A 20422-nucleotide genomic window follows, 5' to 3' on the forward strand; every position below is an offset into this window, starting at 1 on the left:
TAACTAAACAAGATCACTCTCACTGTCTATATCTCTCTCCAATTAGATCATGCACAAAGTATCCTTTTTAATTAACCAATAAAAGACATGCCCATGATATTGGATATCATTAAATTATGGAAAACATCCCCTTTTTTATTTGTGGCCCTCTTCTTCTCATGTCTTGTATAGGGAATTAATAAATGGTGAAACAGACAAGAGAAAACCTTCTACCATGTAATAATAACAAGTACACTCTCTTCCTAGTTGCTCTATTTGACCTGCCAATACAACCTTGGATTCAAAAACACACACTGCATATAATATTTATTTGTAACATATTATTTTAAAATTTTAGGCAAATAATAATAAATATAAATAAAGAAACTAGGTATTAAACCCTTAGGAAAATGCTAGTAAGCCTACTGTGCCGTCTGAGTTTATCTCCTTATTTTGACCATTCAATACTCATGTATTTAATTTTTTTACTTAATGATTAAGAAAATGACTTTCATTATATTGACCTTTTTTTAAAAGAAAAAATATGTTAAAAAAATATGAAAAGAAAATGAAAGAAAAAATAAAAATCCAACTTTGTGCTAAACAGCACGGCCAGCAGTCATTGCTAGATGGCAGCTTAACACTACTCTAAACCCCTATTCCATTTTCTTTTTCTATTATGAGATTAACAAAATTCAGTTTAAAATGTTATTTTTATTTTATTTATTTATAATATTTTATAAGTATTGAGTGACAGATTCAATTTATAAATATATATTTTTTAATTTAAAATTTAAGAATTTTTATTATTTTTAATTGTTGACATATTAGTCCTTATTGTTATATCAATAAAATTGTAGGTATTGATAACAGTTTTTAATTTTAAAATTAGTTATCGAAAAATATGTAAAGAGAATTTTTTTATAAATTAATTAAGATAAAAAACTGATTTTTTTTCTTGAGAGTAGGACCCTCTAAAACCGTATTCTCCGTCGACTTTTCAGGCAAAACCATCCAAACACCACACCCCAAAGCACACCAAATCATGCCCACCGTTCGATTATCATCTCCGTAATCAATGCCGCGCCCTCCGATTGGATGACAAGCATCGCCATTCAACGGACTACCGGAATCTAGTAACTCCGGCGCCGCCCTCCAAAATCTTCCGGCGCCGAGACACGTGTCAGGAAAGTGTCTTCTATTTTTCGCTGCGGGACCCACACCAGATCTGAAATTCCAGTCCATTATGACTTACGACAAAAATCAAGAGCGCACGGACTAAGCACGTAGATATTCGGCGCAATCTCTTACCTCCACCTCTCGCTCGCCGGAAAACCCCTCTCTCCGGTGACCCCAGTCGTCGTCGTCCCCCGGTAAGGTCTCGCACAAAGTTTTGCGTTAGAGGCTTTGATCAGATACTTCCCAGAGCTCCACACCAGCTCGAACTCCGTTCATCACACCACCAGAGCTCTCGGCGCTTCTGAGAGGAGCTCCCACTTTTGGAACTGGAGACGATGTCGTTCTTGAGGCGCAGAAAGGTCCCAAAGACGCAAAATTTAGGGCCTCAAGAAATTGAGGGCGAAGGCGAGCACGGCGACATGAAGACGAAACCGAGGCCGAAGCTCAAAGAGCCCAAGAGATGGTCTTGCGTGGACAGCTGTTGCTGGTCCATTGGGTGCATATGCTCGATTTGGTGGTTCTTGCTTTTCCTGTATAACGCAATGCCAGCGTCATTTCCTCAGTACGTGACGGAGGCGATAACGGGGCCGTTACCGGACCCTCCCGGCTTGAAGTTGAGGAAGGAGGGCTTGACGGCGAAGCATCCGGTTGTGTTCGTGCCAGGAATCGTTACCGGCGGGCTTGAGTTGTGGGAGGGGCAACAGTGTGCTGAGGGCTTGTTTAGGAAGAGGCTTTGGGGCGGGACATTCGGGGAATTGTACAAAAGGTAATGGCATTTTCGGGTTTACGCACAATTCTGGTGCATCTTGCTGAGAAATTTGGGATTTTGGTTGAGTTAGGGGAGAATAGGCGCTTTTATTTTTTTTTTCCTTGGGATTTTGGCAAACTAGTTGTTTATGTGTGTTTTGAATATTTAGAAAACGTATGGGTGAGTGAGGTTGTTTGGACTTGGGTGTTTGTTTGAGAATGCATATTTTATCTTGGGTCGTTTTCCTATGGAGGAAGCCTATGATGAACTCGCTGAAAAAACACTTAATCCTAGATGGTTTAGACAATGTCCTATCCTTTAAATTAAAATCAACTTTGGATTTGGTGAACAGGTGTGGTCTAAAAGACTCAGTAGCAGCCAATTCATCCATATTTTCACGTGTTGGTTTGAGAAAAATGTGGACTCGATTGTTACATTGTTACTCTGGCGGTTGCTAGAATGCAAAACTTCCTTGTCATCTTGTTCTTAGGTTATGCTGAAATCTCGTGGGTGAGGTTGTTGGAAACTGACTCAGGTTATCAGTATTGATATCAGTATTGATAAAGGCCTTATAAAGATGTTTTTCCGTCATGTTTGCTATAAAAAAACATTCCTTTAACATGAGATGGTTTGTGAAATGTTTATTTGATGATAATTAGAGATGTTCGTTGGTAAAAGCCAACCACATAGCATCTTAGGATGCCTTTAGGAAGTCTTTTTGTCATATCTAAGCTCTAATCTTTATGCTGCCTTCCGGGCATCTAACATTCCAATTTAGTGATTTTAAACCTTTAATTAATATTTTTTTGTCATTCTGTGCATTCTCCATTTCTCATAGTATGATATAGGTATGCCTTGTTCCAATAAAATAAATTGGTTTCGTGTATCTGAAAAAAGGGAGGATTAGAGAGCTATTCTCTGTATACCTAAATAGTGGTTGGAACTGCTACTATTTCTGACACGTTGAAGCTGAAAAATATAAGAGATTGTACTTCTAATTTTTATAAGAAATGAATCTTACTTAGCCAAGGGCCAGAGAGAGAGGTAAATGAAAATATGTAATTTATATTGCTTTTGGCCCTTGTTATATGTGTTACATTGACCATTTCTGTTTGTTTCTGCTTGATTAACAGCAGCTAGGTTTTTATCATGCCAAACCTTCTCTATTTCTACCATTTTTTGGAGTCAGCACCTCGTTTATTTTGAGGTTATGCAATTGTTTTGGTGGATTGATATTCTGAGGGTGTTTTCCTCGCTATTTCTATTTATTGTCTTCAGACCATTATGCTGGGTTGAGCACTTGTCACTGGATAATGAAACTGGACTGGATCCTTCTGGTATAAGGGTGAGGCCTGTATCTGGACTTGTGGCAGCTGATTACTTTGCACCAGGTTATTTTGTGTGGGCAGTCTTAATTGCCAACCTGGCCCGCATTGGATATGAGGAGAAAACCATGTATATGGCTGCATATGACTGGAGATTGTCATTTCAAAACACTGAGGTATGAACTTTTGCTTATGAATTTATTTTTCCTGGAGTTATTCCACCAATTCATCTGTGTAAGTAAAATTGATATTCACTGAAGTTTTGTTATAGACTTAAAAGTTTAGCATGCTTACCATCTCAAATCAGTGTCTCATTCTCTGCCTAATTTGATTGATCAGGTCAGGGACCAAACCCTAAGCAGGATAAAAAGTAATATAGAACTCATGGTAGCTACAAATGGTGGGAGAAAGGTGGTTGTTATACCACATTCAATGGGTGTTCTGTACTTTCTGCATTTCATGAAATGGGTTGAAGCACCAGCTCCAATGGGTGGTGGTGGGGGGTCGGATTGGTGTGCTAGGCATATAAAAGCTGTGATGAATATTGGTGCACCATTTCTAGGCGTCCCAAAAGCAGTCGCAGGACTTTTCTCTATTGAAGTCAAGGATATTGCTATTGCCAGGTTAAATTTCGAATGTTATTATGATATGAATATGAATAGGTCCTTAGCTTATGATTTATGGTCTTAAATCTCCTCAATCTCAAAATCACTACGGACAAAAAAACTATTTTTGTAGCATATACGGTAGCATTTTAAGGATATAGATTTCATCTATTTCTTTTATTATGGATTTAATGCTGGACAAAGATTTCATGGTGCCATGCTGCCAATGTTAAGAGGCAAACGTAATGGTTACTTTAGCAATTCTATTTCAAACTACTGCTTTATGGTCTTTTTTATATATAAGAATAGATGTTATTACTAACAAGGAAACCTCAAATAGATGGGGGTATGTTCAAGAGATCCATTAAAGATTTACAATTTTACATTCTTACAACCCAGTCAGTCGAAAAAAAAGAGAACAGAAAAATTTCTGACTCTTTAATTTATGGGAAAATTACATTTTGCACCACCGCTCTACCACCATTTTTTCACTTTGCAACCTAAATCCTAAACATCCAAATTTTGACAATTTACACCATTGGTCAAGATCTGATATGATTGTTGAGATCAATGAAAAAATAGGACACTTGGAATAATTCTACAAGTCAAATCCTAACAGAGGTTGTAATTTGCCAATATTTGCAGTTTAGGATGTCAATTGGTAATTTGGGGGCCATTTGAGAGAAGGGTAGTAGTTTGAGTGTGCAAAATGTAATATCTGCATGATTTAATATCCTTTCTCAGGGATCCCTTGTTCATGTAATGAACATTTTGTTACTTTCCTGTTCAAAATAATAGCATCATGACATCCAAGAATGCCTATACATCTTTGGGTGAACTTTTTGCTTAAATATTATTTACTTGAACTCCTAAATTTACTTGTAGAGTCCTGCAGGCATGTGTTTATCCATTTTGGCTCTTGATCAATTGCTAATCCTTAAACAGGGCTTTTGCGCCTGGTGTTTTGGATAAGGATGTTTTTAGTCTACAAACTTTACAGCATATGATGCGGATGACCCGCACATGGGATTCAACCATGTCAATGATACCAAAAGGTGGGGATACTATATGGGGTGGCCTTGATTGGTCTCCAGAAGGGGACTTTGATTGCTGTGCCAGGAAGCTCAAGAATAATGATGCCCAAACTGCAGACCAAAGTGGGAAGGGAAGTCTGGGTTCTACAAAAAGAGTAAATTACGGGAGAATCATATCATTTGGGAAAGAGGTAGCTGACATACATTCCTCCAAAATTGAGAGAGTGGATTTCAGGGTAATGTTCCGAGTTTCAGTTCGATGTCTTGAAGTTAAAACCAATTGCATGGATAGTAAAGAGGTCTTCTCTCCATGTGTGTGTGTGTGTGTGTGTTTGTGAAAGGCAAAACTATTCAAATTGTATTTAGTTCTTCAACCTCTAAGAGGTTTTACTTTTGAGTTTATTCATGTGAAGGAAAAGAGAATTTATAATAAAGAGAGAAAATTAATGCATAACTTATGGAACTTATGGAACCGGGTGAGTATGTCTAGGGATCAACTGGTAGCGAGAAAAAGGATCATTTATGTCTTGAACTGTTTTTTAGAAAAATTGATCTGACTGATGATCCATAAAATTAATTATAGTTCATATAGGTTATTGAAATTATATATTATTTTCAGCCAGTCTCTAATCTGTATGCATAGCAATTGGTCCTATTGTAGACATGGTGGATGGGTACTTGGATTTGTCCTAGTGGTGGTACTGGCCTCGATTATAATGCGATGCAGTAATGCACAAACAAAGTGCTTCACCCTGATTGTGTGGAAGACTATCAAATGCAAGCATGTATAAGCTGTCATATTGCTAAAATGCACAACCAAAAATATGGAAGGCAGAGTGCAATCAATTGCACCCTACGAATGGCTATGCCTCGTGGTCAAATCTAAATTTTACACCTGAATTACATTTCTGTAATCACTAAGTACCAACTGAATTATCTTAAATTTGTTTCTGAGATGCTCATTGATTTGAGGCACTTGCTACCTACATTAGTGTAATTTTTATGTAAAGTGTATTACTTGGAGTTAAATGAATTTATTTGCTCATGACATTAATTGCTCATGACCAACAGGGTGCTATCAAGGGTGATAACCTTATAAATACAACCAAGTGTGATGTATGGACAGAGTACCATGAAATGGGTATTGAGGGTGTCAAAGCTGTTGCTGATTACAAAGTTTACACAGCTGGATCAATTTTGGATCTGCTAAATTTTGTTGCCCCAAAGTTGATGGCTCGTGGTGATGCTCATTTTTCACACGGAATTGCAGAAAATTTGGATGACCCTAAATATGAACATTATAAATATTGGTCAAACCCCTTGGAGACAAAGTGAGATTTTCAATGATTCTTTCTTGTTCTAGTAGTTCGTTTCTCGTGTGACGAATTGAACTTGATGCAATTATTTCCCTGCTTCAAATGTTGTTGATGATACCCTGTTCAAATCTTTTTATCTGTTGTGTAACTGCCCAAGGTCAAAGCTTTTTAATTAGCCAACCATCGGTTTTTTTGTTTGGTGTGTATCAATGCATGTGTCTGTTTATAAGAATATACATGCACGCATATTTAATCATGTTTGTATATAAGTATTTGTACAGAGCATCATCTGTGTGGTATAGAAGCTTAGATTTTTTTTTTTTTTTTGATTGGCACTGGGTGTCCAGGAATAGAGTCCCGACTAATCCCGGGGGTGCACAAGCCATCGGTAAGGAGTTTCCCACAAGTGCACCTCAGGTAATTCAAGGATAAAATCCCCCAATCCGATAGCCCTTAGAAATTGTTTGCACCCAAGTGGATTTGAACCTTAGACTTGGGGGGAGCATTCCCTCAATCTTAAGGCCTTTACCACTTGAGCCAACCACTAGGGGTTTAGAAGCTTAGATTTTAAAGTTCTACGATTTAAGTGGAAGGCCATAGTGGTGGGTTGTTGTGCTACCTAGTGTTTGGGCTCCATGGGTGAGCTGAAGGGCTCTGTTGTGGGGTGGTTCCCCCGCCATAAAAAAATAATAAAAAAAAATTAAAAAAAAAGGATTTTAAAGTCCTATATTTAAGTTGAAGATAATTCTTTTCTTTGATGAGTAGTTATTGGGAACAAAAATAGGCTTACTAACAAATTTTGCCAGCAGTTGGAAACTCTCTTCTTAATCTTCAAACAATATGTTAGGCTGATGTTGTTAATTTTTTTTCTTTGTTATTTGTCATATATATTATCATAAACATTCTCTAGATCTAGAGTGGTGATTCAACAAAGAACATTATTTGATTGAATATTCTATCCAGTCATGCTACTTAAACTTCTGTACTGGCTTTGCAGATTACCGAATGCTCCAGACATGGAAATTTACACTATGTATGGTGTTGGAATCCCCACAGAAAGAGCATACGTGTACAAGTTAACTCCTGCTGCTGAGTGCTATATTCCCTTTCAGATAGATACTTCAGCCGAGGGTGGAAGTGAGGACTCTTGCCTAAAAGGTGGGGTTTTCTCTGTTGATGGGGATGAAACTGTTCCTGTGTTAAGTGCAGGTTTCATGTGTGCAAAAGGTTGGCGGGGAACAACCCGTTTCAATCCTTCAGGTATTCGTACCTACATAAGGGAGTATGATCATGCCCCTCCAGCTAATTTCCTAGAGGGTCGTGGCACTCAAAGCGGTGCTCATGTAGCTATAATGGGTAATTTTGCATTAATTGAAGATATTATTAGAGTAGCAGCAGGGGCTACCGGAGAGGACTTAGGTGGGGATCGAGTTTACTCTGATATTTTCAAATGGTCCGAAAAGATCAACTTACAACTCTAGATTCATAAGGTGAGTATCTGAAGCTCATTGATACAATTTCCTTCAGACCTTGAAGTAATATATCGTTGAAGCAACTTTAATTGATAATAAATCCCCAGACCTCAAATAAAAACCAGAAATCGTGCTTGACTAAGAACCAGGAGACAATCCTCATAGTATTCTTGATTCTAATATTTCTTAGAATTTTTTTTATTTTTTTAGTTTTTAACAGTGTGTTTTCATAACTTTCTTTCCTTTAAGCTATTCTATTTTTCATTAAACTTCTTCCCACCCCTTGTTTCAGCATACTTGCTTCTCTCTACTTTGCTTGAAGGCACCTGATGAACTCTTTCCTGGCAACGATGGTGGCGGTAGTTTTATACTCGAAGTGTAGCCTAAGGAATGAGGTGCTGGTTGCTGAAGCAAATGCATCCAGATTTATGTTGTATTGTCAGTATTTATTCTTTCAGGAAGTGCTGAATCTTGTTTATGACCTGATACCTGCATTACCCCGGGCTCCCTAGGTAGGTGCACTTCTGGAGTTTATAGGTGCCTGAAAAATTTTGAATATTCATTTAATTTATTTGATTATTGTCAATAAACTTTGTAATCAATTAGTCTATGTTCATTGTAAATACTCTCCCTCACTCTCTCTCTCTGCGCGCGTGCGTGCGCTTGAGGTGCTTTGATGATAGCTTTTTCCTCGAATGATGAACTTACACAGCCTAAAATTGTTACTGATGGGTAGTAGCTGTCCGACAGGGCTGATGAACCATATGATTGTTGAAAATTAAATATTGAACAAATAAAGGATTCTTTGGCTGGTGTTTGCTTGACCCAGCTATTATAATACACCATTCATCTTGCAATTGGGTGTAATTTAAGTACCTCAATGTGATTTGTCATGCCAAGTTATTGTTGTTAGGGGTGAAAACTGACCATTCAGTTTCAATTTTGGATCAAAATCGAAACTGAATCGATGTCTTCAAATCATGTAAATCTCGATCGAAATCGGCCGTTAAAAGGGAAGAAAACCGTCTACATTGATCTTGGTGTCATTTCGTTCGGTTCGTTAGCGTCTTCGGTGGCGATGGAGGTTATTTTCAAGCGATGACGCCGCAGCAACTGGGTAAGAGACAAAGAGAGAGATGATGCCAAGAGGTGCGATTTGAGAGAGAGAGAGAGAGAGAGAGAGAGAGGCCCTGCATGGCTATGTGCGTCTTTCGGTGCGATTTGAGAGAGAGAGAGAGAGAGAGAGAGAGAGAGAGATAAGGTAGAGATGAAAACTGTGAGGGAACTAAGAAGAAAGAAGTAAGAACCGAGGAAGAAGAGGTGTGTGTGGCAGCGTGAGGGAGTTTAAACCCTAGAGTAAAACGGTGCCTTTTTATTTAGTTTTATTTTTTAACTTTAGATGCATTACGTCGTTTAAGTAAAGTATAAATAAAAAATATATATAACTTATTACGTCGGCCGGTTCAGCAGTTTGAGCCAGAGTCAAACTGCTGTCGAGCCAGAGTCAAACTATTATCGAACCGATTTAGGTTGGTTTTGAAGAAATTGTACCGTATGCTAATCGGTTCATCGGCAATTTCGGCTAGTTCTTAACGCGGCCGGTTGGTTCCCGTTAGTTTCTGGACACCCCTAATTGTTGTGGTCTTAGGCATCATTGTTTTTCTTTAGAAGCCTCTTGAAGTTGGGGCTGGATGCGGTGTAAAATTGGAATTTACATTGTCTAATGAGACACAGCCACGTCACTTGTTTAATTTTGTTATCATAGATGCAACTGCAGGGGAGCAAATGGAAAACTTCCGTCACTCGAGCTCTCTCCCTCATCACTCTCCAGCGCTCTCGCTCTCCTCAGGCTCTCTCCTCAAAATCAGAGGGCGAAACTAGCCTCTCTCTTTCCCTATTTTTCCTCAAGCTAGCCAGTTAGCCTCTCTCTCTCTCTCCTCAAGGGCCACCCGTCGATCTCTCTTTTCTCAAGCCCAACCCATCGATTTCTTTAACTCTCCTCCATATCAACATCCAGAAATGGCAATACATTGCCATCAATTTGATTTCAATTACAAAGACAAGAGAATATTTCACGAGATCTAAAAAGCAAATTTAGCTAGAAATTTAAGGGATGCGTAATACATATTTCCAAGAAAGGTGAAGGCAAAAGTGATTAGATTTAGTAATGCAAAAATCGAAACTGGGTTTTTGGTCAGCGAAGTTTGCTGTGAATTTGTAAGATCAGAAGCAAGAACTGGGTTTTTGGTCCTAGGTTGAGACTTGTAATCAGCAACAAATCATAGCCATTGGTTGAAACAACGTTAAAGCAGGAGGATGCATAGAGTAGACGTAGAAGATTGATTAACCCATGCGGCAGAGAAGGATTCGTTTCGAAGAAGGGTGGAGAAGAGAGAATCACTTGCATATAGAGAGAGAGAGAGAGAGAGAGAGAGAGAAGGGGAAACAAGGTTGGTGTTATTTGGCAATGTCTGAGCATATTATAATCTTATGAGACTGCTGACGTGTCTCTTTCTAAGAGGGTGTAAATCTCTATTTCACACCTCATCTGATTTTAAGATTTTATCTTTTCTTTATCATAAATTTTTTATTATAAGACACTAGATTATATTTCTTGGTATCCAAAGATTGATGTTAGGCTTAAGTACCTACAATCCAATTGGCTTGTTTAGCATAATTCGAGGAATGACCAATTACATGAAATCAAATTGTAAGGTTTAGCGCGCGCACTGTGTGTGTATTAACATCAGTGAAAGAGGAAATTGGACATCCCCCCCCCCCCCCCAAAAAATACCCTAGCTCCAAAATTCAAGTCTAATCTTGAAGGCATTTTCTGTAACGCCCCTTACCTAGATGAGTTAGAGAGTTATTTTCTGTCGCCTAAAATCATCTTTCACAATATAAATGAATATTCCAAAAGACTCCATAACCATAACTTCATTTATTTTCAAAGACTCCATAGATACAAATTCATCTATTTCCACCAAATATACATGTATGTCTCTCTAAAAGGTTATCAAAATAATAATCTAACAAATAAGCCAACAACTGCTTGAAACTTAATAAAAGTGTTAACACTTTAATAAACCAAAACAATATAACAAACCAATCTATTATCTAGTAGTCTCCAGTATTTTCTCAGCATATATCCTCTACACTCAACATTCTTGTAAATGCTCTTTATTCTCGATCATCAGTTAAAATATTTACGTTTATCTGAAAATATTATGGAGATAAAGAGTGAGTTGTCAATAACTCAATAAGCAAAAAACATATACTAATATGTAAATGTGAACATTTACAGAATTAAGAATACAGAACAAAAATATTTTTAGCTTCAGAATGCAGAACTAAAATATGTTATCAAAATATCATAGTGACAATTCAAAACATTAATATTCAAAAATCATTCGGAATAGCATAACTGAGTATCATCATATCTCATCATATCATATCAGAGCATCATATTAGAACAGAGGCCTTAACCCTCGTCGTAGGATTGTGCATGTTTGCGGATAACCAAGTAGAACCTATCACTGTTCATCACCCAAAGCGATATACTCAAAATAAAGACCACTATTATATCTCATGGCGGGACCAGAGGCCACTATTATCTCCCGTGATAGGGCCATAAGTTGATATTATGTCCTGTAACTAGACTAGATGTCACTATTATATTTCATGACAGAACTAGAGATTACTATTATATCTAACGATAGAGCCATAAACCACTATTTTCACCCGTGGTAGGGCCACATATTAGAGTAAAACAAAATCAAAATCATCATATCAAAACAGAATAGAATCATAAACATAATCAGAAAGTCATGACAAAGGTTTTCAGATGCACAATTATATCAAAATAGAGTACTAAACAGATTTATATTGTTTCCACATAATCAAAAGTAGATTCAAAGCATCTTCACTTAATCATGCAAAAATTTTAAAATTTCATATTCACTCTTTTTGCTCAGTTCAAAAATATAATGTCAAAATATTGCTCATATTTACATCAGTCATAACAAAAATAATTTTTTCTTTTCATACAGATTTCATGAGTAATGCAAAACAAATGACTGAGATTGTTTCAAATTTCTTTTCAACACAAAATATTCATATTTTTTCTAAAATCAAGCTCAGTTTATTTTTTTTTATACAAAGTTTAGCATAGAAATTCTGTTTACATGAGCTTTTTAACTTTTCAAAAATTTTCCACAAAAGTGTCGAATAAATATTAATCGTCACTTATAATATAGTTACGTAACTTCTATAAATTTTCAATTGAATAGATATTTTGATACTTAAACCTCAAATATTAAAATAACTTATTTTTTCTAAAAATCTAAAATTCTCGTAATCCTAAAATATCATCATTTTTTTAATTCATTAATATCCACTTAGTTTCTCCGACCAAGACAATAACCTCTAAATTATTTCATACTGAAATATGCTATAAAAATTTAATACCAACTAATATAATTTAAATATTTTATGTTTAAAAACTTTTTGGGCTAATTTAAAATGTGACAAAACCCACATAAAATAACATAGTAATAATGTAATATTATGTAATCAAGCTAAGGCCCATCGGAAAATCAGGCCCCACCAAAATTACTCGTACTCGTACAAAACACATTTGTCTTGCTTGCAACTAAAAGGGCATAAATGTAATCTAATCTCAAAAAGTTTGCTTTACTTTACCTACCGAGTTTTGCTACATACAAGAACAATTGTGTACTAATCTATGTATCAATACTGATTTATTCATACTTAAAATTTAAATTAACATTGTTTTCAATAAAATCTATTTTTTGATCAATCACATCACATTGATACACAAATTAGTACACAATTATGCTTGCAATTATATTTTTCCTTACCTAAAAGCCTTGGGAAAAGTTAAACAAACCAACTTTTTTTTAATTGTTTTATAAAAGAGTAAATTTTATATTAAAATAGAAAAGATGATATATAAGAAGGGGGTGAAGTTCCCAACAAATATTTCAGAATAATAATAACCCAACTTTATCATGGGTAAGAGCATTCACATCTTATTTTTTTTATAATTTAGTTAAAAATTATATTTTTTAAAATATTTTCTTAAATTTTACTCATCTTTCAAAAATCTCGTACATCTTATTCTCTATTTTTTTATATTCTATTAAAATAATAGTTTTCTATTCTTTTTTATTACTTTTTTCTCTCACGTCCATTTATAAACTTAACTACTTAATATTTTTTCTTATATTGTGAACTATTACTCTAGTGAATATTTAAAAAAAAATTAATTTTTTTTAGCATATGATAATATTTTTGTTGCCCAGATGACTAACACAAGAGGGGGGTGAATTGAGTTGTATTAAAAAAATAACAATTATAAATCAAATATATAATATAAAATATAAACAAAATATGAAATAACAATAAATATAAAGAGTAAGGGTAAGAGAGAAACAAACTCAGTATGTTAACGAGGTTCGGCCCCACTGCCTACGTCCTCGCCTCAAGCTACCCCTTGAGGATTCCCAAATTCACTATTCAACCTCCTTCAGGTGGAGATAGAAACCTATTACACCTTTGAACAACACCGTTACAAAGGATCTGTGTAAAACATCCTCTACACTTGCAATTACCTTACACGTGGTGATTCAACTATTCCCCGTGTAGAATACTTTCTACACGCACAAGGGTTATACACACCTTTTTTCTGATACAAGAGCTGATAGTAGGTAGGTTATCAGAAAACACTCCTCAATGAGTGAAATAAGAACAATACAGCACAAACTATATCTCTCAAAATGAATAAGGATTAAGCCTCAATGCTTAGAGAAAAGAGAATGAAAGCTTTGAATGAATGTTGTATGCTCTTGGTGTTGTGAATGTGAAACTCTCAAATGATCTATTTATAGGCATATGAGACTTCATATTCAAATTAAAAAAGATTCATATGTCAAAAATAACAGAGATTCACATGTCAAAAACAACATCATTCACTTTTTCAAAAAATTCAAATAAAAGGTTCTTCTTTTTCAATTGTCAAAAACAACATCATTCACTTTTTCAAAAAAATCAAACCTAATATTTTACTTTTGACATATGACAAAAGGAGCACACTTTCCTTTTCAAAAAATTCAAACCTAATCTTTTACTTTTTGCATATGACAAAAGGAGCACACTTTCCTTTTCGAAAAATTCAAACCTAATCTTTTACTTTTTATATATGACAAAAGGAGTACATTTTACTTTTCAAATTTTTCAAACAAAATCATCTACCTTTTGTATAAGTCTAAAAAAAGCATCAATCACTTTTGAAAATATTCAAATAAAACATGCACATGTGAAAGATGACAATCAATCATCTTTAATATTTTCAAAGTTCAACCCTTTAATCAAGGCATGCACATGTAAAAGATGACAATCAATCATCTTTAATATTTTCAAAATTCAACCCTTTAATCAAGGCATGCACATGTAAAAGATGACAATCGATCATCTTTCAAAATTTTCAAATTTAATTTTCAAAAATATTCATGCACATGTGGAAAATGTATTTTAATGTTTTATGATAAAATATTAATTTTGAGCATTAATCCTAATTTCGAATTTTAAGAGATTTACAACATTACTCTATGACTTTAATGTGAACTTGTTTCCTTCTTGCTCATGCTTGGTTCTTTGATGTGCTTGACTCCATTGTGTGGACAACTTGAGCTTGAAACTCCTTTATTCTATGAATTCATTTGTTATCATCAAAATCCATGTGTAGATTTATAATCACATGAAACTTGAAACCTTGGGTTCAACAATTTTTAAAATTATTTTTTTCATGTTTTCATAATTATTTAACTTATTTTTAAAATTATTATTTAAAACTATAATAAATATGAATACGTGAGAAAGTGTAGATGATTGAAAAAATAATTTATTTTATTTATTAGAATAAAATATTGATAAAAAATAATTTAATAAATGAATAGTAATTTTTTATATATGGGGAACGATTATTCATCCCTTAAACCTTTTCACAAAAATAAAGATTCGGATGTAAGGAAAATTTTAATTAAATTCCTAAATTTTTCCTCAAACTATAGGAAAAATAGTGTTACGGGAAATGGAATTGGAATGCTCTAAAGGTCAGCAAAGGACTACTGAGAGAAGCAACGAGTGGCAAAAAGCGGCTTGGTGCAGTTGCAGACCACTATTTAAGAGAGAGAAAAAGTATTGAAAGAGAGAATGGATAGAGAGAGACAAAGAGAGAGCACCACGTGAGGTAGATAGAGGTTACTGAGAGAGAACAATGGCTTGGGGTGGCATGAGGTGCCCGGCAGCACTTTCTGTGTAGGTGGCGACGTCGTGGAGGGGGCTAGCAATGTGTCGCAGGTTCCCGAGATGCAATGGTGGTTGGTTTACATTGTGAAACTACTCTGTTTCGGTGTAGCAGAACAGAGCACTACCGTTAGTAGTTTTCGGTGGTTGGGCGACGATGGTGTAGGGCAAAGGCTTGAGTGCATGATGAGGTGGCTTGTCTGGTTGCTTCCTGGACGTGGAGGACAACAGTGCAATTTTAGGCTTGTTGTCATGTTTGGGGATGGCTATGGTTGGGGCTTGGGCAGCAAGATTCACTAAGAAGAAGAGAGAGAGAGTTCACTTGGAAGAAAGATTTCTAGTGGTTGTTGGGCAAAGAGAAGAAAGAGAAAAAGAGAGGTAGTGGCAAACGCGAAGAGAAATTGGTAAAGGGAGAGGGAGAGACCGAGTGTGGAGAGAGAGCAATCTGAGAGTCTAAGGACTTGTTTAAAAATAGATATCATTTCAAAATTCTTATCTCATTCATCTCCTTCTCAAATATAATTTAAATACAAATTTTTTAAACTAATAATTACAATTTTTTCAAACCTTCAAATAAAAAATAAAAAACAATTTAAACTTTTTTTAAATTTTCAAACAAAAATAATATTATAAAATTATATTTTAACAATATTTTAATTTTATAATATTTTTTATTTAATTTGTTCTCTCTTATTTTTTAAAATTCAAGAAATATTCAATTCAAACTATTTCATTATTATTTATAAACTATCTTATTACTATTTATAAAATTTTCATCTTATCTCACTCTTTAATCCAACTCTAAAGGAATGGAAACGATGAGATAGAGAGAAAGTTGACATTTGGAATGGAGATAGCATGGGGAGGGGGTGGAAATATTACTCGGTGTCGTGCTGCATGAAAATAGGGGGTACATGGGGTATCGGGGGTAGGGCTGTAAAATGAACAGGCTACTCGACAGGCAGCTCGAATTTGACTCGAATAAACTCGAAATCGGCTCGAATCGAATATTAAATAGGCCGTTTGTAAATACAGAAATAAACTCGATTATTAAACGATACAAACTCGTATAAAACTCGACCGACTCAATTAATGTTCGTGAATATACTCATATGAAGCTCGACTCGACTCGTGAGCTTGACTCGTATATATTTATACATATATATACTAAAACTGTTCAAGTCAAATTAGTTTGACTTTAACATCTGTTTTAGTTGAATTAAATCAACTATATCAGCCTTGTCTTTTGGAGGCACATTGAGCCATCAAGGCAAGGCTGTATAACAAAACTGTTTTTGTGAAATTGTTTTGACTTTAACATATTTTAGTATCCTTGCCTTCTGGTGGCACCTTGAGCCATCAAGTTGAAAGGTTGTTTTGATTTCTGGTCAGTATTTATATGCTTATTGTATGTTTCTGGTTTTGTGTTTACAAAATATTAGATCCCACCAAATGGGTGATTCAGTGAATGATATTGATCCGGTAGAGGAGTATGAAAATGAAAACTCTGTTGAGATTAGCTTAGTAGAGGCCATATCTAATAATGATATAGACACTGCCCAAAATTCTCATACCCCTAATACTGTGTCTACTGAGGGCCCTTCCACAAAAGTTCAAATAGTAGCATATGAAAGGAAAAAAAAGAAAGAGGACTTCTGATGTATGGAAGGATTTTGTTGAAATTGATAGAAATGGGGTTAAACAGCCTCAATGTAAGTGGTGTAAAACGTTATTTAAAGCTTCTCGCTCAAGTTCTACGACTACATTACGTAGGCACCTGCTGACCTGTTTGCCATACACCACTTCTAAGAAAAAACAAAAAGTCTTAGCAGTTGAGTCTAAGGAGGCAGATGGTGGCTTCACTGTCTCAAACTTTACCTATGATCGTAATAGGGTCCGAGAGCTTGCCTCTCATATGATACTTTACCATGAATATCCATTCTCTTTAATGGAACATATGGTATTTAATAGATTCATGAGTGCAAACACTCCATATTGAGAAAAAATGCCTCGGGCTGCTGCAAAGAAAGAATGCATGAGAACTTATGAGAATGAAAAGACAAAGTTAAGGGCTTTGCTTAAACATGTGAATAAGGTTCATATCACAATTGACATGTAGACTTCTTGTCAACAACTTTCATATATGGTAGTGACATGTCATTTTATAGACTCTAATTGACATCTTCAGAGGTGTGTCTTGAACTTTTATAATGTGTTACATCCACATACTGGCCTTCTTATTGCTGATACTTTAAAAAAGTGTTTCCAAAATTGAGGGATTGAGAATAAAATTAGTTTAATCACTGTTGACAATGCTAGTTCTAATGATGTTGCCATTCGGATCTTGAAAGATGATTTTAGATTAAAGAAAACACTGTCTGTAAGTGGCCAATTGTTTCATGTACGTTGTTGTGCACATATAACAACTTTACTTGTACAGTATGGACTTGGGGAGATTAGGGATATTGTTGATTGTGTTAGAGATGGTATAAAATATCTGGTAGCATTAGAGAGTAGGCTAAAACAGTTTAGTGAAATTGTAAAACAGTTACAATTGCCCTCAAAGAAACTGATTTTAGATGTGCCTACAAGATGGAACAACACTTATTTAATGGTGGATGCTGCAATTCAGTTCAAAGAAGTTTTTCCTAGATATGGTGATAGAGATAGATGTTTTGAATGGATTCCAACTATTGAAGAGTGGGGGCAAGTTGAACATGTTTGTCAACTATTAGCTATTTTTAATGAAGTCACCAATATTGTATCTGGAAGTGATTACCCAACAGCAAACTTATTTCTTTCTGAAGTTTGGAGAATGAATGACATCTTAGGTAAAAATAGTAGAGATGAGAATGAGTACATAAAATCAATGGTAAGAAAAATGAGTGCTAAGTTTGACAAATATTGGAGGGAGTGTAATCTATTGATGTCAATTGATGCGGTGTTAGATTCTAGATTCAAAATGGTCCTGATCCAATTTTGTTTTCCTTTAATTTATCACAAGCCGAAGGCTGTTAAGAATATTAAACATGTCTCTGCTGTGTTGCTTGAGTTATATAATGAGTATGTTCATGAATACAATTCAACTCTTGAGACACAAAGAGAGCAGAATAATGCTTGAATGAATGTATCTGGTTTTTCCTCAAGTGTTGGGACTGGGAGAAGCATGCAGAGTGGCCAGTCATTATTTAAATCTTTTGTTAGAAGTGTTGATACCGTGCAGCCTAGTAAATCAGAACTAGACAATTATTTAGAGGAGAGCATTTATATTTGTGAAGAGGGTTCAGATGCAAGTTTTGATGCCTTGGAATGGTGAAAAACAAATAGTCTCAAGTTTCGAACTTTGTCCAAACTGGCTCGAGATATTTTGGCTACTCCAATTACCACAGTTAGCTTAGAATTAACATTCAACGCAGGAGGCAGAGTCATTGATCCTCATAGAGCTTAATTGAAGACTGAAACTGTCCAAATGTTGTTATGTAGGTCTGATTGGGTTAGAGCATTATATGGACTTAAAAGATTATCCACAAATTCTGTAAGTGTATTTTATTTATTTTAATTGCCTATTGCTATTATACTATTCTATACTTACTATTATTAATTTATTTACAAAAATACTAACTACTATTTTTTTCTTGTCAATGGATGAATGTTCCATCAGAAACTCATATTCTCTTGCCACAGCAATAGGCCCATACAGACTTACATTCTTTTTTTTTAGCATGTTGAAAAAATGGAGCATTTGGGCAGTTTTCTAGTTTTATCTAGTTTTTTTTGTTTAGTCTATATTATTTGCTATATGATATTTAGACAGTTTACTTTGTAATATTTGGACAGTTTGGTTGTTCTATTTGATTTTTTTTTGGATGATATGAGTCATGATAGTTCAGGTAATTTCTAAGTTCTAACTTCCCACTATTCAGATTTTCTTAATTTACTTTAAATGGCAAATTAAATTTTGCATTACAAACATCCATTGACAATATTATTAAGTTAAAAGTACTTGAATAATTTTGTAAGGGAATAATTATATTAATGTTTTTTTACTGGATTAGTGTGTGCAGGTTGTCATGGTGATTTTGTTCAAGTTTGGGAACTTGTTGACTTCTGACATGGTGAACTCAGATTTTGTATAAGTTTGGTAACTTCCTGTCATTGTGAATTTCCTAAATTTTGGTAACTGCAGTCTGCAGTTAGAAGAATGAGATTAAGTTCAAACTTTGGTAACTTGTTGTGAACATTTGTTTTGGACACTGCAGTTGGCCATCTATATGTTTGTCTGGTTGATTTTGTTGAACTTTGATAACTTGTTATGAACTTGTAACTTCTTTGATAACTTATTTGGTAACTGCCAATGGTATGAGAATGAGAGTATGCTGCCTATTGACTATTGAGTATTGTGGGCCTATGGCTGGTAATTGTCTCAAATTGCATTTTGTATCTATTTTGTATTGATATTTTGTGACTGGTATGAGAGTATTGAGTTTTGAGTATTTTCTATGCGTGTGCCCATTGAAGTTGTCAACTTGTCTACCTTATAGTTTGTTGTCTGGCTGATATGAGTCATGCTTATTGGCTATTGCCTATTGCTGGGTCGTTGTTTTGGATCTGTTCTGTGGTAACTGCATAACGCATTTGGTAACTTGGCTAAATCACTGATGCACATATTTCTATCAGATTTTGGAAACTTGCTGACTTATGTGACTGTCACGGTGATATTAGATTTTAAAACTTGTCTAAATCCCTCATGCACATATTTATTTATGATATTGCTTGTATAATTGTATTGTGTAACTTGTTAGAGATATGATATTGATTTTTCACGGCAAATTAAGTTTTGCATTTTCTGTGGGATATCCTTTGACAGTATTGCTAAGTTAATAGTACTTGATCAATGGATTAAAAATAACACCAATTTTTTAGTGTATTAGTGTATGCAGGGCAATAATATCAAGATTTCTGGCTGACTCCATTCATGATTCCATGAAGATTGAGAACTTTGTCATTTGACAGCCCATTTTTTGTTTTGAAATATAATGTATATTATTTCGTAATTTATTGTTGTAATTAATTTTTTTATTCACTTGTTCCATTAAGATGTAAAATTTCGTCTAATATTGTATCATAACTCCATAGCCATAATACTCTTAATGTAAATTTATATTTAATTTGTTATCAGTATTGATGCATTTATTTTAATTTTATAATTTTATATGTTTATATAAATAAATTAATTAGTGGGATTTTGACATAAACGAGCCGAACTCGACTAATTTGTTATCAGTATTGATGCATTTATTTTAATTTTATAATTTTATATGTTTATATAAATAATTTAATTAATAAGATTTTGACATAAACGAGTCGAGCTCGAGTCGAGCTTGGGCTCGGCTCGTTAACATAACCGAGCTCGAGTTCATTTCCCTATTATACGAGCC

The 20422-nt window shown here is 34.8% G+C and overlaps 2 protein-coding genes across 3 annotated transcripts; both read left to right on the top strand.

The window, feature by feature from the left end:
- The first annotated feature begins 1021 nt into the window (after window positions 1-1021).
- LOC122304312 (phospholipid:diacylglycerol acyltransferase 1-like) lies at window positions 1022-8281 on the top strand. 2 transcript variants are annotated; one of them, XM_043116499.1, is made up of 7 exons: window positions 1027-1924; window positions 3185-3407; window positions 3571-3854; window positions 4782-5106; window positions 5942-6201; window positions 7184-7676; window positions 7951-8281. In XM_043116499.1, the coding sequence occupies exons 1-6, from the start codon at window positions 1494-1496 to the stop codon at window positions 7665-7667; spliced, it is 2007 nt and encodes a 668-aa protein (XP_042972433.1). In that variant the 5' UTR covers window positions 1027-1493; the 3' UTR covers window positions 7668-7676; window positions 7951-8281. The 2 variants fall into 2 exon arrangements, with proteins under 2 accessions (XP_042972434.1, XP_042972433.1); XM_043116500.1 differs by lacking the exons at window positions 7184-7676; window positions 7951-8281 and adding an exon at window positions 6534-7171 and having other exon boundaries at window positions 1022-1924.
- An 8708-nt stretch (window positions 8282-16989) lies between these two features.
- Window positions 16990-19120, top strand: LOC122304843 (zinc finger BED domain-containing protein RICESLEEPER 2-like). Its single transcript, XM_043117109.1, has 5 exons — window positions 16990-17079; window positions 17425-17856; window positions 18208-18296; window positions 18468-18519; window positions 19049-19120. Exons 1-5 carry the CDS (start codon window positions 16990-16992, stop codon window positions 19118-19120), a joined length of 735 nt encoding a protein of 244 aa, XP_042973043.1.
- Window positions 19121-20422: the final 1302 nt, after the last annotated feature.

The sequence above is a fragment of the Carya illinoinensis genome, chromosome 3 (genome assembly GCF_018687715.1).
Source record: "Carya illinoinensis cultivar Pawnee chromosome 3, C.illinoinensisPawnee_v1, whole genome shotgun sequence".
In the NCBI taxonomy this organism is placed as follows: Eukaryota; Viridiplantae; Streptophyta; class Magnoliopsida; order Fagales; family Juglandaceae; genus Carya; species Carya illinoinensis.